At 35.3% G+C, this 18,003-nt stretch overlaps 1 protein-coding gene across 1 annotated transcript in view; it reads right to left on the bottom strand.

The window, feature by feature from the left end:
- Window positions 1-18,003, bottom strand: part of DCN (decorin) — a 38,660-nt gene continuing 20,657 nt past the window's right edge. The window contains exons 4-8 of the mRNA XM_041474384.1: window positions 8,941-9,154; window positions 8,639-8,752; window positions 7,376-7,469; window positions 2,569-2,707; window positions 1-1,497 (exon numbers count right to left, since the gene is read on the bottom strand). Of these exons, the coding sequence (XP_041330318.1) occupies window positions 1,303-1,497; window positions 2,569-2,707; window positions 7,376-7,469; window positions 8,639-8,752; window positions 8,941-9,154 (756 nt within the window). The 3' untranslated portion in view covers window positions 1-1,302. The remainder of the gene's footprint in view (window positions 1,498-2,568; window positions 2,708-7,375; window positions 7,470-8,638; window positions 8,753-8,940; window positions 9,155-18,003) is intronic.

Genomic DNA, 18,003 nt, shown 5'->3' with positions numbered 1-18,003 from the left:
TTTGCCTGTATTACATTATTCTTTAATATAAATGACATATAAGTTTTACAAATTAGAGAGATTGACTTTGGAGTATTAAGAGTCTGCAGAAGATTCTTTTCAGGTGATGTTTTTATTGAGTATATGTTTAGCTTTGAAGATTGACAGTAGATATGTGCAGCCTACCTTTGATGTGCTTGCTACCCGCTGGTATGGGCCGAAGAATCCCAATTTACAGAGGGCTCCAAATCACTCTAAATAGATACATCTACAAATGGTGTCCCAACAATGTCCACAATAGCAATTATTTCACTTCATATGTTTCTATACTTATGGTTTTGCTTCTATAGTCTAAATTCCACAAATTTGTCGGACAGAGGAACCTGCATATCTCTACTTCTAAACTCCTTTTTTATAAAACCAAAACCAGTAATGGATGCTGATAAATGTACAATGAAGAACAAGTGAAAAGTGAACTGCTATGGCTTTTGTTTAGATAAATACATGGATTGATAACATTTACTAAACCCTCATACCATATTCTGCAAGGCAGTACAGTCATAAAAACTGCTCTTGTGACTAAGGTGAGAAGGATTTGCTCTAGAGAAATTTAGTCATTGAGCTCCAGATATAGCTTACAAGTTTTTTACTGCAGACTACTCAATATTTTATTCATTAGGATGATGTTAGGCTAATTCTGAATAGCATTGCTCTAGAAGAATGGCAAACTTTAAAGAACTATGTGTACAATACAAATTTATTTTATTTTTTTTCAAAAATAATGACATTAGCAACAACTTTATTTGCCTCTGCTAAATAGATACATTCAGAATTATCTTATAGTGGATATTTTTAAACCTCCAGGGCTTGAAATAAATTTAAAGGAGGTAACTCTTACCTTCTCAAGTCTCAAGATGATTTGAGAGTCTTTTGTCCCCTCTGCTATTTTTCTCTGTGTGTGGCTATAAAAATAACCTCAATCATTGTCTTTTTTTTTATAAATCATAATGACAAATATTTACTCCGAATTTCATATACAGTGGAATCTGAAAACCTGTAGCATTCAGCAAACTGAAAAATGCCACAGAAAGCATGCTGGAAAAGAAGGCTGAAATAAGTCAGTTTAAAGCACAGTGGGCAATTCTTATTGATGGTATGCTCGCTCTTGTACATCTGTAATGTCTCATTTATTCTACCTCAAAGGATCGTCTCCACTTTAGAGTGAAGTTTCTGGCATTTGGCGTTAATTGTTAGCAACGGTTTTTTGAACAGGCCTATAAGGACAGACACTTTGGAACACAAGCAAACCCCATCTTTAGACATCTATTTGTAATTTCCAATCTGTACTGCGGAGCGTTCATGGATACACCGGAAAGCAGAGGGCTGGATTTCCCAGTACTGCACGGGGTTGCTGAAGAGGCTCACGCCGGAGTAGCTGGCCTTTTTGGTGTTGTAGCCAAGAGGGCAGAAGTCGTTGATACCAATGGAAGCGATTTTGTTGTTATGAAGATAGACCACCTGAAAAGCATACAAGTACTGAAGTGAGAAATTGAGCTATCGTGGCAAATAAGAGGAATTATTTCATATTAAATGCTTCACATGCGTTTTGGCAACATTATGCAAATATGTCTTCTTGCCAAACAAATCCTTGACTCTGTTTACCTTTTGAAATACCTAGCATGCACCCAATTGACATAATTTCTACAGAAAGTGCACAAACTGTGCAAGGCAATCTAATAATGTTACTGTCAGCTGGTGGTACTGTAACCAAAAGAGGAGCCAAAGATGTGAAATTATGAATACAGCACTGTAGCTCTGGAGCATGTGCTGTGTACTGAAAATATATTTGATACTAATTGGTTTCTCTCCAGCTCTAATATTTTCATTCTCATGAGTGCAGCTATACAGGACTCAGAGCCAAAGTAACCACTAATGACAATTTAAAGTAGCTGATGATTATCATTTTGCTCCAGATTCACCACTTCTGGAGAATTTTTCCAAGGAACATGCAGGGGGTAATTTACATTTGGGAGTCTTCATTCTTTGGGAGCTTTCTTTGCTGTAAAATCTTAGTCTGGGTGAAGACTTAAATTGCTCCTGAGAGGCAATCTTTCTAGGTATCTGGCCAAAAGGACTTCAAAAATACTGGTAATGTGAAATGCCTGTTTTGTCTATTTGCCCTCCTGATGGCACTGTTTTGTGAGATAATAAAGGAAAGATTATTGGGAAAGGTTGCAAAATGTCACTTAGTAGAAAAAAAATCAAGAGATAAAATTATTTTAGTAATTATTTGTTGAGTAAAGAGGAACCAGGTTACACAAATAATCCCACATTTTTGTGGCCCTTCAGACATACAGAGACAACGAATGTACATCTCCAGATCTATACACCTCCATAACCATTTCCACAAAAAAATCAGAATAAGAGTCTTCCTGTTGTATTCAACATTTCCTTGATAATTCAAGCATTTATGAAACATGCATCAAATTAAAAACACTGTGCACATTTCTGTTCAAGGCTGAATAAAGGCACAAATACCATTAGGAATCTTTCAACTATTGCTCTCTGAGACAGTATGATAAACTTTACCTGTATGTATTTGTGATCACCCAGTCCACTGGGTACTCTGACAAGTTCATTGTTGTTCAAGTGGAGCTCCCTCAGATGAGGTACATTGTTAAGAGAGCCATTCTCAACTGAAGAAATGCTGTTGAAACTGAGACCCAGTCTGAAGTAATTTAAAAAAAAAAAAGAAAGAGGAAACATAAAAAAGTGTTAAACTTGCCCACATAGCTATCTTTCTTCTTGCTTGGGTTGATTGCTTCTCTGCACTGCTGTTGCAGAACAGACCTGGCTAATTTTCAGAATTATATGTGAGCAAGGTAGAGCTAGGTTAAATTAAAAAAATTAAATAAGTTTGACATGTGATGTGAAAAATCACAATTATCATTATATCATTCAACCTGTGCTTACAATACTGTATCCTTTGATGAGCTGTATGACTAATCCTGGTGTAGATACCTACTGAGCACCTCCATAGGCACCAGTTTGTCTTTGGAAGCTGAAACACTGAACAAGTGATACCTGTAACTTAAGGAGCACTGTCTGAAGCTTTTTGTCAAACTACATCACCCATGTTCCCAGAGCTGTTAAGCTTAAAACTCCACCACATCCTTCTAAGATAGTTAATCCAATCCAGAGTTTTCATCACAAAATCACCCTTTCTCCTTTACATATCCACATACTACGTTTGTAGAACAATTCAAGTTCAATTTGAACAATCTGTTTCTATCTGTGTATTTCTGTGTTTATAGTATTTTGATTTGTAATTACTAAACTACAGAAATTTTTCAAGAGACTGGCATAATTTACAGTACTCTGTGTTGCAGTAAAGAAACCAGCAACAACACTTCAGGAGTTGTAATCATCAGGAGTATTGTAATTTTAGAAAATTATTTCTATAAAGGCTAAACTTAGCTCATCTATTTTGCTGTTTTTCTTTAAGCTTTTTTATTTTAATATTGAGGGGGAAAATGCTCTGAAATTTCTTAACAGCTTAATCGATAAGATAATACAGTTAATAAGAAACCTCATGTTAAAATAATTTGCTGTGGAGGAGTACTTTTAAGAAAGTCTTCTTCACAGTTATCTAATGACCTGTATTTCTTTGTGGCTTGTAGCAGTTTCAGAAGTCAGAAACTTTCTGAAACTAGAATAAAATTACAGAACTGAAAATTCTTCCTTGATCTTTATGGCTGAGAGGTTTCCTAGTATTAATTAGTATTACATAATACATAATTACATAATGCAAATAGTCTTATCCTACTAATTTAAATACGGCAATGCTTTCAAACTATTAAATGACAAAGGAGACTTTAATGAGAGCTCCCACTTATATCAACATGAATTTACTTCAGTTAGAAATCAGTTCACAGTATCCCATCTTCTAGCTAGAATTTGATAATGAAGAATTTTCATTAAAAGTTATTAGAATGAACTTTCTTTTGAATAGGATATACCAAGATTTAGGAAAGCTTGGGGAATTGGATCCTACATAGCAATTCAGTCTGAAGTTCTACAGAATGCTTACAATGGACTTCAGTGATGGGTACCCATAGTGAATGTCTCTGAAAAGATTGGAAAAAAACCTCCACATTTTGTCAGGCGGCAATAAACTCTTGTTTGACACATATCTAATTATGTGCTCTCTACATATGCAGGTCTACAAGCAGGTGTGTCAAACCTGGGAGACCAGTGCCAAGAAAACCAGTTCTGACTCTTATATTAATCTAATGAAGAAAAACAGTCCCTTTACACAAAGTCTTTTAGGGAATGAATGAAATTATAGGAGTCTGTAGTGAAGTGGATCTAAATTCCAGAAGGAATGAAATTATATGAAATTACATCTACTCTAAATGTCTTACAAAATCTCTTAGTCACTTGGGGCTGTGCTTACAGTCAATATTACTGCGTAAAATGGTGATTTGGAAAGGATATGGTCCTCATCACCCTTCCCATAGGAAAAGAAAGGAAGAATTTCAAAAATCATTCTTGCTTCATACATTGATATATTACTTCCTTTTTTATTAGTGAATAAGTAACATTTTCCCAGCATTTCAGTAAACCTCATCCAAGTGTTCTAAATCATTGAAGAGCATCATCAAACACATATCTCAAAAATGAATAAATTCTCAAATACTTTTTCACATTTTTTTCTCCAACATCCCTGCTGAATCATTTCCACTATGTTTTTAAAAGAAACTTCATGATGCTCAACACCATTACTATCATTATGGGTTTAGAATCACAGAATCATTAAGGTTGGAAAAGACCTCTGAGACCTCCAAGTCCAAACATTAATGCAACCCCACCATGTTCACCCCTAAGCCATGTCCCCAGGTGCTAAATCCATGTGCCTTTTGAACACTTCCAGGGAAGCTGATTCTACCACTTCCCTGGGTAGCCTGTTGAAATGCCTGACTACCCTTTCAGTAAAGAAATTTTTCCAGATATCTAATGTATATTAGACACTAAAAAGTCCCTTTGCTTGGTCCAACTTCCACTGTATGGAGCTGGACCATCTCAGTAAGTTTTATTAGAATGTAGATGTTGGTAACATCAGATGTACAATGTGAATGTCCTCTTGGAACTCATTCCTGCATGTAATCACCAAAGTCTTTGTTGGGTTTACTTTCAGAAGATTATTGCTTTCTCACTGAGTCACTCAATGAAGGCTTTTGAAAGACTTAGGAGTAATTTTACAAGGAAAACAAAGAAATAAAAAGGACAAATGTTGCACATATACTAGAATGCAAGAAAATTCAAAAGAGAACGAACAATAGACCTACGCCAAGCTCTTGCATGAAACATTTTACAATTTAAAATTCACAGCCAGAAAAATTACCTGTTTCTCGAAGATTATTGTGCTTTAGGGCAGCTATTAGCCTGTCAAGCTTGAGTAGGCATGAACAAGGTTTTCTGACCTTGTCCTAATATCTCTGAAAACTTAGACATATAAAAAAAGGCTGGGGTTCTTTATGGTGGGCTAGAGCTTTTCCATAGCTCCCTCCTTTCCCCATCTGTCTGTTTTGTTTTGTGTGATGTGCTCCTTGTTCAGCACTCCGTGCTCTTCCTTACCCCCCGCCTTTGCAAAAGGGCATCTCTGTTACCTATGTTACCTGCTTAAGCACAGGGCAGAGAGTGCTTTAAAACATGGAGCCTGCTCTGAGCAGCTCCACATTCCCACGTCATGGTCAGCAGAGTATCTTCTTGTTCCCTACAGAACAGCCACAATAGAAGCAGCCCAAGTTTAGATATTTTTAGTACTCCACTGGCACTTGCTGTTTAAAACTTTATGTCTTAAGGCAGACTTCCAACAGTGTTGTCCATGTGGTGCTGCCTGTGGTGTTTTCCAAGTGTGTGAATGAGAAAAACAGAAAAACTGTGTCACCTGCAGGACAGCTCCCATGCCCCACAACCCCCACCTCCAGTAATGTAAATTACTCTCTACCTGAGTAGTTATCATCTTGTTTTGGTTTTGGAAGTTTTCTTCATAATTTCTCTGAAGAATGTTATAATCTGTTCTAAGCCTCTGTAACAAACAATAACTGCTTCGTAGTCCTTTAATCCATGTATATCATATTTTTATTTTTTCATTAAAATCTAGAACAGATTTTTTTTTTTTTGAGTCTGTGATAAAATATTAACATAAAACATAACATGAAATGTCTTAATTTATAAGATCTGGAAAGGTCTTCTAAGCTTTATATCTTGGAATTTTCAGATTCAAAATAAGTATTAGGTTACTATATATTACTAATTACTATTACGATATTACTAATATTACTTCATTCCATTGAACTGCTGTCTAAGCAACTACAGATAGCCATAAACGTAACTCCTGTTGCTCAGTAATCTTTCTCTGATTTCTGTTTTCTACCCTCATTTTGACAAGCAGAAAGATGAAGATGAAAATCCATTAATCCAGTAAACTGGTTAAAAGCCTGATTGTCAATCTTTTTAAAAACCATTTTCACAGTAATTTTTTTGGTATTAAATTATAAAAATTACTTGTAGTAAAGGACAATTTTTCCCTGCTACATATTTTTTGATGGGAATGAATTCACAAATCATTCTGTATAAGGGCTTTTTGGGAATCGTCCTTTTTATTTTCTTACACTTACAGAAATTTATTCAACAATGTAGTCACAGATTGGCAGAGTAAAGTCACTCTGACAGTAACAATTTTTCAATTAAATTTTATTATTTTTTTCTCTTAATCATGTTCCTGGACTCATTGCAGATTTGCCTTTCTTGAGAAACAAAGGAACCACTGTTGAAAGAAGTTTTGGTTCCCATGTACTTTTTTCCTCATTTTCCAGGCAAACTGCATGAGCATTGCTGTGTTCCAAGAAAACTGCATAAACCAAAGATGGACATGAAATGAAAGAAACATTATACAATTAAAAAAGTCTAATTGTTCTTGTTTGTTTGTTTGGGTTTTTTTTGGTTTTTTTTTTTGTTTGTTTGTTTGGGGTTTTTTTTTTAATTTTTATTTTTTTTTAGTGTGTGTGTGTGTGTTTTGTTTTCTTTTCTTTTATTTTTTCTTCTTCTTTTTTGTTTTTTTTTTTTTGTTTTGTTTTTTGTACATCAAATAAACAGTTGTCCTGAGCATATAGCACTCATAATTGAAAACAGATGAAAAATTTTGTCAGGAAAATAAATGAAGTGTTTGTTCTCTTCAATCAGTACACAAATCCTTAGAAGCCTTTCCTGTTAAGTTCTGATTATTTCAGTGATTCTAATACTCATGAAAGCCAGACTTATGTTTTATAATTGTGTGGGTGGTGATTGCAATTTCAACTAGTATTTTATGTGAAAAGAAGTTAATTCTTACTTTGCCAAGTTGGTGAGTCCAGAGAGACTTTCAGCATCAATTTTGCTGATTTTGTTGCCATCAAGGTGAAGTTCAGTAAGGGATGGAGGAAGGCCTGAAAGAGAGAACTCCATCAAATTATTTTTGATTAAACTGGATACTTATATTTAAAAAAAATACTTGTACCATAACAAGGCTCTTTCACAGTTGACAAAATATTTTTTCTAAACATGCCCATGAACGATTCACTAAATGAAATAAAGAACTTTCACAATCAGGGAAACTGAAAACAGATACCAACAATTAATTTATGATGAAATAAGACCAAGTTCCTAGTGTCATTATAAAACAGTTATCTCTTTAAAAATACCTAAATTAAATTTTTCTCATTTGTTAATTCTACCCTTCATGATTATGTAAATGGGACATATAAATATCTCTGATTTTAGCCAGACTATCCATACACATAAATATGCAAACATGTGGCACCTAGATATTTAACAAGAAACATCAGTAGAAACTCATACTGTAAGTATGAGGCAAAATAATTTTAACGTTGTTTCTTTTAAGGTGCTTACTAGTTTACAAATTCTGTTTATCAGGAGAAAAAAAAAGAGGAAACACATTTTACCTATCTGAGGTCCCTCAAAAGAACATCCAAAACAGGAAATATGGGAAGAAAAAAATAAAAATCAGTATCATCTCTCAAAAAGTTTTCAGCCATTTCAAAACAATTTGTTGACTGAAGTATGAATAAATTGAATATAATTTCCTCTGAATTGGAATCATTCTTGTTTGTTTGTTTTGTTTTTAATAAATTACAATCAAATTGTTCTTTTGTAGGAATTTGCAATTAAATACTTTGAAAAATAGCAAAGGTTTCTGTTTTGTTATCGGAACAGCATTTTTGGCTTCAAAGCCACAGATTTGTGGAGGGCTGATTTTCTGCTTGTACAACTTCAGTTAATTTTACATGACTTTACAGTTGTGTAATATTAGTCAAGCTCAATAACCAGGCTTGGAGGCTGAAAACATCTTCCATTTTATATTTCAGCTGTGAGACAAGAAAAGCAAAATAACATAAAATGACATTTCACAGTGCACCTCTCATGGATCTTGCAAACAAAAACCAAAATTTTCCAAACTAATAAAAGTCATCTGGTTTAAAACCAGATACTTTAAGGACAGATTCAAAAAGCTCCCATAATATTTTTTTTTCCAATTCAGTAGAAGTTACCACATCATACCTGTGCAAATCTCTGAAATACTAATTGAATTTCTTACCCTTTGGGATGCTTGTGATGTTGGTGTCTGCGATACGGATGTAGGAGAGCCTCTTCATCCCCTGGAAAGCTCCGTTCTCAATGCCTGAACTCTTGATTGGATTGGTGCCTAGCTCTGCCAACAAAACACGATTGTGAGCTGGGCTGCAGTGTAGGTACTTATGTTCTTCAGGTCAAAGCTAATTTGGAGATACAATTTATTGGGGCATTTGTTGCCTTTCTACATATAATCACTGATCAAACTACAAACAGCATCTTGGAAAAACCACTCAGTTCTGTTTGTTATATTTCTCATGCTCATACCTAAGACAATCACTTGATTCAGCCCGTTAAAGACAGCTTTCCTCAACTTGGAGATCTCATTCTCATGAGCCCGTATTTCCTGGAGAGACTTCGGCATGTTTTCTGGGAGCTCCTTCAGGTTGTTCTTGGACAGGTAAAGTCTTTCCAGTTTCTTCAGAGGAGCAAAAGCTAATGGGCTTATTTTGCTGATTTTGTTGTTGACAAGGATCAATGCCTGTGGAGTAATAATCAAGGAGATCTCAGATGATCACAAGGGAAATTATTCTGTGGTGAAACATTTTAAAATTATTATTATTGTTATTATTATTATTATTCTCTAGTGCCTTTTGAGGTCTTCCGAAGGCAAATTTAGTGAGCTGAAGAAAATGCAATGCAGTACTAAAAAAAGGTTATAAACTTCTGAAGCAGTGAAAGTCCTATAGAACAAATGCAAGTGTTACTTCATTACTGAGACTGCAATGCAGCTTCTTTATGTGCAAGAATAAGTACAATCAATCCATTTGAAATCTGTGAAGAACAAGACAGTCACATAAAATATAATTTTTGTTTGGGTATTTTTTCCTGATTTTGTTTATCCTAAGGATACTGTTATACCTTGCCCATCATCACATGACCCTCCTAACCAGTTTCTCCTGAACAGGAAATTCTGTTACTCAATAGAGTGAAGGCACAGCCCAGCTTAATAAAAATACGCATAACTTCACCTCATTCCTCTTAGTCTTATAAAACAGCACTTCCTAGATTTGTGATGAATAACAAACTTTTTTTTTTTTTTCAGAGATATAAGTTATCTTTTTGGTAAGAAAAATTTTGCATGGAAGGGGAACAATCTGAAGCATCAGGCTCCAAGTCCTGCCGTTGGCAATCATGGACCATACTTACTTTGCCTTTCCTGTCAGTGTCTAATCCAGTTCTCACAACTGTGATATCTAGACTCAGGGTAACTCTAAGATTATCTCTCTATACAGCCAGGGGAGAAATGCCTCCATGAAAGCACTGTTATCTGTAACAGGTGTTCTCTGCATGCCTCTGAAATTTTACATTGCTTCTAAATCTCATAGATAATTAACCATAACACAAAAAGGGAGAAGGTCTCATTACTGTCAGGACTTAACACAGTAATGGAGAGTATTTCAGATATAATAGATACTTGAATGACTTATCATTCCACCTGTTTGCTATCTACTTATCAGATTTACAGTGATGCATGTTTTTGCAGTGGATTATGTAGAATGGGCCATGTAAATATTGTTATAATATCTACTTTTATTTATTAATAGGCCATCATTTTTCACCACCTCCATTGTGCTAGTTTCAGAAACAGAAGACAAAATTTGTTGTAAATACTATAGTGAACACCAGAGCATTTTTATACACTTTCAATATTTTCAGAATTACTCTTTAGTCTGTTTCTTGGAGGAAAATGGAGTATCTGACTCATTCCATAATCAGTTAAGTATTAAAACAGTAACAAGACTATCAGCCTCTGTGACAGCACCTGTCCATCATGGAAACTGGGCAGAGAAGTGGGCAGAAGAAAATGGTGATGTCTTTTTCCCCTGATGGACTCTTCTTGCAGATCACCCTGAGCAAAGCCAGCAGTGTGTACTGGGCATGGTTTCATTGAGCACAGGTAAAGCTGGACATATCTGGTTTTAATTTTGTATGCTAGCTAGAAATAACTCATGTGCAAGAGGAGGTAGAAGAGGTCACCCACAGTTCAGCAAGAGTATTTCCCTAACAATAAGCCCACCTCAAAATAAATATATTGGTCAGTGGAGGCCCTGCCACCAACTCTCTTTTATTTGGGCCTGGATGATAAAACCTGACATGAGAACACATGAATACACATTGGGAGTGGTTTTCTGATTCATGATTGCCAGAATCGTGACACAGATATAGATTCTGCCCATAGTGAAATTCAGCTACATGTAGAGTATTAGGACAAGGCAAACAATCCAGTTATTTAAAAGTGGTACAATTGGAATTATGTAGATTAGTCTTTTACGTTGTTTTTATTTCAATAATCAAATGTGCTACTGCTAATTATGTTGTTCTTTATTTTTATTAATTTCACCATATTTTTTAATAGATCTCTAAGTCAACAATCAGTGAGTTTGGGCTCATGTTATGAGTATTTGAAATTTTTATCCTGTATTTTGTTTTGTACTGATTAACCATTTGTTTCAGCTAAAAGTCTGCCTTTTTTGGATTTCTTTTAACTATGGTATCTTCTAAATTAAAAGAAAAAGGGCAACAGTTATCACAGCTAATGATTTGGTGTGAAATATTTCTGGTTGGAAATAGGCAGGCATACATTCAGCTAGTCTCTGTAAATTTTCTCTGAGTAGTTGATTGTTATATCTCTTCAGAGTGTAACTGAAACCCCTGACCAAACCCAGATGTTGGTACCTAGGATTAGTCTGTTATGCTTTTCCAATGCTTTCTCATGTTAATGTTATCTTGGGGAAACACACAGATTTTTTTTTTTTTAAATTCAAACACTGAAGGAGTTTTTCACTTAGAAATTATGGTATTCTATCAAAGGTATGTATAAAAACACTAATTTCACAGTGGGAACATGTTTCATGGTATAAGGTGGGAAAGTACCACAAGTCAGAATTTACAACTTTTTCTGTGCCAGAATACTATTTCCCACTTAGACCCCTCTCTGCAAGTCCCTGCTCTCAATATTTAAACCTGCATTATTTTTCCATTGTTGTGCAGCTGTAAAGAAGGAAAAATAAACCCACACACTACAGTTTGTAAGAGACATTTTACTGTCTCCCAGAGCAACAACAAATGATGAGGATAACACACCAGTATCGCACCTGGCAAGCCATAGCCCTGGATTCCTTTCCCACTTCACAATGCCTCTATTATATCCCATACTTAAAGAACTAAGTTATGAGCCTTGCAGCAATGCTGTTTACTTTCCTCAGAATGTGTCCCACATGGTTTGCATGTAACAAAAGCTAAACCAAACCAAAATAAAATAAAATTAAAAACTCAGGGGATTTAGAGGTCAATGAAAACAGGAACTAGGGGACAAAAACCTAGGGAAAACATCTGCAGGCAGTGTTACAGAGGAATGGATCTTAGGCAAAAACAGGTCACAGGACCAGCTATCCAGAATAAAGCCCAGATGGCATGATGAGACATTATATTCAGTGTGTTAAAGGACATGAAATTTTTGTACAGGGAAAGAAACGCTAGGAGAGAAAAAAAAAAAGGGTCATCCTGAAAGTGCTCAAGAGTGCTGGAGCCCTAGGTTCAGATATTACTTGCAGTGCTGCTGGTGTGAAATAATTTGGCAGAAATTATATCCTAGAACAAATGTCACAGGAACTGATGCCCTTATTTGAAAATCGACCTTCTTCTACATTTTCACTTTTAATGGAGAAAAAGGATATTTCATTTATAATAAATATATTCCCTAAACCCTAACTTCCCCTGCCCAAAAAATTTTGAAGCACATCATGAATTTACAATAAAAAGGACTGAGCAAAAAAATGCACAGCTTTCAACATGACCTGGTATGGATACAAAAAAAAGGAAGGAAGGAAGAAGAGAAGAGGCAAAAATACATCAAGTATTAATACATCAGTTTGTTAGGCTTAGACATTTCATAGCAATTTCCCATGGATAAGAGAAAACTAAACTTCCATCTTCATTTTTCTGAGCTAAAGCATTTTTTCCTTTGTCATGATAAAGAATGTAAACTGCACAGTAAACATTGACTCAGTTATAATATTGCACCACCTTATCATGACCAGCAGTTTAAGTGGCGTTCAGAGAGGAAAAAAAAATGAAGCTTTGCTCCAAAGATGACTTTCTCTTTTAGTGAAACACCTCTGGTATTTCTGTAGTCAGGAGAAAAAATAAAAACCACTGTATGACAGGAATAGATTCTGGCTACATTAAAGTCAGTGGGAGTCTGGTCATTTAGCTCCTTCTGACCTGATTTCTACATCAAATATTTATTCCAAACACAAAAAGGAGGATTCACAATTCAGGAAAATTTTGGAACCCTTGTTGGCAGGCTTTTGTCAAAATACACCCTGACAAACTGCAGAGGCAGCGTGTGGCAGGCAGGTTGGAATTAGCATAGGGTTGTTCTTCTTGTGGTTACTAAAACTTCCAATTTTTGCCCTGTCTAGGGGTGGGGAGCAAGGAATTAAATTTTCTGGTGCAATTTCATTATATGAGAATCTCAGGAGACTGTTCTGAGGGATTTTAATCCCCATTCATCTTAATTTAGTATAGTTAGAAATGAGAGCCTTGCCAAAAGCAGAATTAAAATGGAAAATTACCAGCAAACTTTCATCAGCCGTATTGCATAGTGATACACCTGTTTTGCCAGATGGGGGTGGAACTCTTATCTAACATCAATTCTTTACTGATGCATGCATCCTTCAGGGTTTAAACTGAAAAGTCAATCCCTGGCCCAATGGAATTTCTTTAATTTCCTGGGTTATGTATTACATTATTACCTGGTTTTTATTACAGTTCTGCTAGGAACAGTTATATCTTAAGAACTTTAACCTCAGGAGCCAGGCATCCCAATACAAAATAATAATAACATTAACCCCTTTTGTTTACCTTACATTTTCAGATAAGTCATACTTATAACCTGAACACAGAAGGAAGGCTTTCTTCCAAATTACTAAGGATGTATGCACATTTAGAGAAAAACTAAAAATCCAAACAACCCAGGAACAAAACAAAACAAAGCAAACAAAACCCCCCAAAATCAGAACTTGACATTCTTCTCTAATCATCCAAACCTAGGATCAAGAGGACATGGCTAAGAAAAGCAAGGAAAAAGGGATGAGATGGAAGCAACAGAGATGAATGAATTGTGAAGGAAGGAGATGTCAAGGCACTGAAGGAGCAGCCTCTCAGTACAAACAGAAGCCTGTGGAAAGCACTTTGGTCACATGCACAGGACCTTGCTGAATAATCTCACAAGGCAAAGGAGCCTGCTGCAGACCTGGTTTGCCTGGCCTTTGAGCTCTCACTGGTACCCCTCACACAACATGACTTGCTCAGATGATGAGGAAACAGGTGGTTCTGCATTTTGCTTTTTCTTTCAACCCTGACCTTGTCTACTATGGCAAGAAATTTTGGTCATTCATTAAATTTATTACAGCTGATCTTGTTTTTTTATTGTTATATTCTATAAAAAATTCATTTTTTTTTCATTAGCCTATAATGCTGACTCTCTCCAGAATTTTAAGGACCTCAAAATATTTTGTCCTGGTTTTTTTTCCACACGTGAAAAAATCTTTACCTATTGTACAAGAAAAATGTTTTCTGTGCATGTGATCTGTTTTATACTTGTTTCTGTGGAAAATCTCACTGTGTCTTAAGCACAATGCACAGGTGAGTATGAGGAAATGAAAATTCTCTAAGGGAGTGCTGTATTTCAGGAAGATTAACTTTTTGTTCCCCATACTGAATATTTTTTAGAAACCTAAAGCAGCACCTCAGTCCTGCCACTGATGATACTAGGAACTGGGTTCAGAGGTAGAAGGTGGACAGAAATATTTGTCTTTGTTTTTTCACAGGAGGATAGTGATTACTGATTCTTTCTGTGATTTACAGAGACTAATGTTAACTTCTTTTTATGCCTGGGAAAAGGGAACTGAAGCTGTAATGAGCCATCAGAAGTCTGGATTATTTAATTAATATTTTTTGATCTCAGGGTTTTCTCTATCTCTGAAAGATCTTCTTAGACTTTTCTTCAGGTTTGTTTTGTTTTGTTTGGGTGTTTTGGGGTTTTTATTTGTTTTTTGTTTTGTTTTGTTTTGTAAGAAAATGATGGCATGAAATTTTCTACTGCCATACTTTATTTTTCCACTTGGTGTTACTACAAAAAAAGTTTCAGTTTCTCTGCCTCCACATTTAGTGTGGATATGGTCACAACTTTAAGTTCCTAGTTTAAATCTTTTATCTCTTAGATCTTTTCCTTCAGTTTAAACAAAGTTGGCTTTAGCATTTTTGTATGTACAGCCATGGCTTTGAACAGTTCTGCTAGCTTCAATTAGGTAATGTTCCATTTGATTTCAGGCCAATAGTGCACTCATCTTCCTTCACTACACTAGCACTCTGCCAATTGAAAAATTCTTGTTGGAGAAGCATGCAGTCACCATTCTGTTGTTTGTGCTGCTCTTATAGTGATCTAACACAGAGCAGTTCCTTTCACCTCTTTTTCCAGGTGCAGGCATTCTGCTGGTTTGCTTTGGCTTTGCCACACAGCCTGCAACTCCCTGTGCTGTTTGTGTAGGCTCCTCCTTTACTCTGCATGAGAGCTTACTCATGGAGTATTTTGGACTCTTTATTGTGTCCATGGGGTCAAAGTACTGAACTCCATCCAGAAATGTCAGTCTGCCTGGAAAATTCTGACTGTTTCATAGAAATAGAGACTTTTTTCCTGGCTTTTCCAATAGCTTTCCTGTCTGACTTTTTTGCCACAGGTCTAAGTCATAAGCAAGTTTTTTTACATAATATCAGACAGTTTTCTGAAAACGTGAAACTCAGTCCTCAGCCTGTAAAAAAAGTCTTCAACTTTTCCTCTATTCTCTCAATCCCTGTGCTAAAAAAACTAAAATGAAAACCACACAAACAAACAACCTTTCAACAATCTATTTTCAAATAGAGTGAAGTTTCACTGAGTTTTAACAGTACAACATTAATAGTTTAGCCACTTTTTCCTGGATAATTTAAAGCTATGAAAATATCAAGTGCACTGTAACTGTTGATTCTGATGTTTTTTGGCAACAATCTATTATTTGCAGGAAAATACTCCTTTAGCTGTGTCCTCTTCTAATTCCTTGCCATATTTCCACAGCTGCAAATTTTAGCTGTGCTTGGGAAATCCACCTAGGAAAGTTTTCAATACTAAGAGTATTTTGGTAGGTTCTAATTTCTCTTTCATCTCCAGTGCTGTGTACTCCAGTGATGTGTAGTATAAGCAGTTACATTTGTAGTGAAAGAGAAGCCATGGACAAGTTATACGTAAATCCTTTATTTTCTTGCTACTTATTCTGGGTTTTAGTACCAGTCGAACCTAAGGTTCAACCCAACTTGTTCATGAAAATCACTTCTAAAACTAATACACCTGTGGTTGATGACAGCTATAAGTATTAAGGTATTTAAATGGATTATTTAAAAGTAACAAACTGTATAAGCTGTGCATTTTTTTCAAGATCTATGAAAATTGGGGTTTAAGGAATTGTTCCCTTAAGTGATCATTCATGCAAGAAGTTAAGTCCAGTTTCTAATTTTAGATTTTGGAACAATACTACTGTCAATTTTTTACTAGAATACAAGAAAGTTTAGTAAAGTCTAAGAAATTTTTGAACATCACACTGTCAAATGTGACATTAACCCAAGCCATGTTTCTCTGGAAATAAGATTAAAAAGCACACACATTTTATGTATGTACCTCACACACTCTTTAAAATAAATGAGATAATAGAGCTCTATCAACATCAATGCTTTTGAGTTTTACTTTCTAAAAACAATACTCCCTCTGAAAAATATTTAATAGAAAGTTAGGGAATGAGAATCATTCCCAGATATTACACAGGAATATTCCTGCTGAGAGCAAAGATGGTACCTAGTTACATAAATATACTGCATGACTAAATTATTTTTTTGGGGAGGAGATCATAGAATCATAGAATGGTTTGGGTTGGAAGGGGACCCTGAGAGAATCATTTTTTGTTCTTGAGTAAATCCAGGAAAATTGCAGTTTTGAAGGTTACTTGTTAAAACTTATGCTAATGTATGATTTCCAGTGGTCCCTAAGCATGTCCTGAGTACTTTTGTGAGTAAGCCAAACAAATAATTTCTTCCTTGAGGAGTTACTAATTTAGTTCACTATTAAATTGTATCTGTTTAGAAAAAAAATTCAAAGAAAACAGGAAAAAAACCCAAAACAAATAAAGAAAACCTCTTAGAGTTAACTTCAATGAGATAAATAAGTTCACAAGAGCATAGCTCACAGCAGGATGTGTAACTGAGACCTGGACCAAATGCCAAGTGGGTAGAAGTCACTGGGAGCAGTGATTTTCATCTGCAATACCATGCTCTGACTCATTTAATACAGTGTCATGAAGAAGGATTGCCAAAAGATTAATTTCACTGATAAGAATTTTGTCTCTTTTAGCACCTCATAGATAATCTTCCCTGAAAACACAGGACTTCTTTCCAAGGTGGAAGAAAACCAAAACAAATGGGCAGGAACATTTTACAGTGTCAAATCTGTCCTGTAGCCAAAGAAGGGAATTGAAAAAAAAAATCTGGGGAACAAATTATCTCATTCTTAAACCTAGTCCTCTGAAATGAGATGTGGAAGAACATGTTTTGTTGTCTTTAGAGGTTATCTCTGGAACTAGATCAACTATAGACACCTATGCTAAAATTAGATGGCATGAACCTCATCATGATTCACTCATGCAGAGCCCTTCACTATGGACAGTCTGGCATTCATATTTTTTTTTTTAAATTTTCTTCTTGATGTTGCATTTAAACAAATATTTAAGATGGACTTTGGAAGAAATTAAAAGAGGTAAAATTGTATAGGTTTTTTTCCAAGTATGAGTGGTTGAATGTAGATTCTTGTTTGAAACAAGATTCTTCGAGTGATGATATTGGCACCACTTATAGATAGAAAATTGTTAGTTGGCTTCTTGTTTGTAAAAGAAAGAATAGAATAGAATAGAATAGGGCTGTAAAGAACCAGGCAAGAAAAGCCAAATAAGATATTGCTTATAATAATAAAGGATCAAATGGAGGAATACACAGAATGAGTTGCTGAAAGCCTAGAAAATAATATTTTCAGGCATATGCCTGAATTAGGATATCACTTTCAAAAAGAGAAAATAACCTTATTAAAAAGTTGATAAAAACTATAGACAGGGAGGAGGACCTCAGACAGAGCCAAAAAAAAAAAAAAAAAAAGAAACAGAGAGGAAGGTAGCTGTCTGATGGAAACTTGGAAAAGAAGAGGTGAACCAGAAAAAAAAAATAGTCACAGAAACCAGGAAGGAAAAT

This window comes from Pyrgilauda ruficollis, unplaced genomic scaffold (genome assembly GCF_017590135.1).
Source record: "Pyrgilauda ruficollis isolate IOZ18807 unplaced genomic scaffold, ASM1759013v1 scaffold32, whole genome shotgun sequence".
Lineage (NCBI taxonomy): Eukaryota > Metazoa > Chordata > Aves > Passeriformes > Passeridae > Pyrgilauda > Pyrgilauda ruficollis.
Note: the sequence above shows the minus strand (reverse complement) of the source record. Positions and strands in the feature narration are given on the sequence as shown.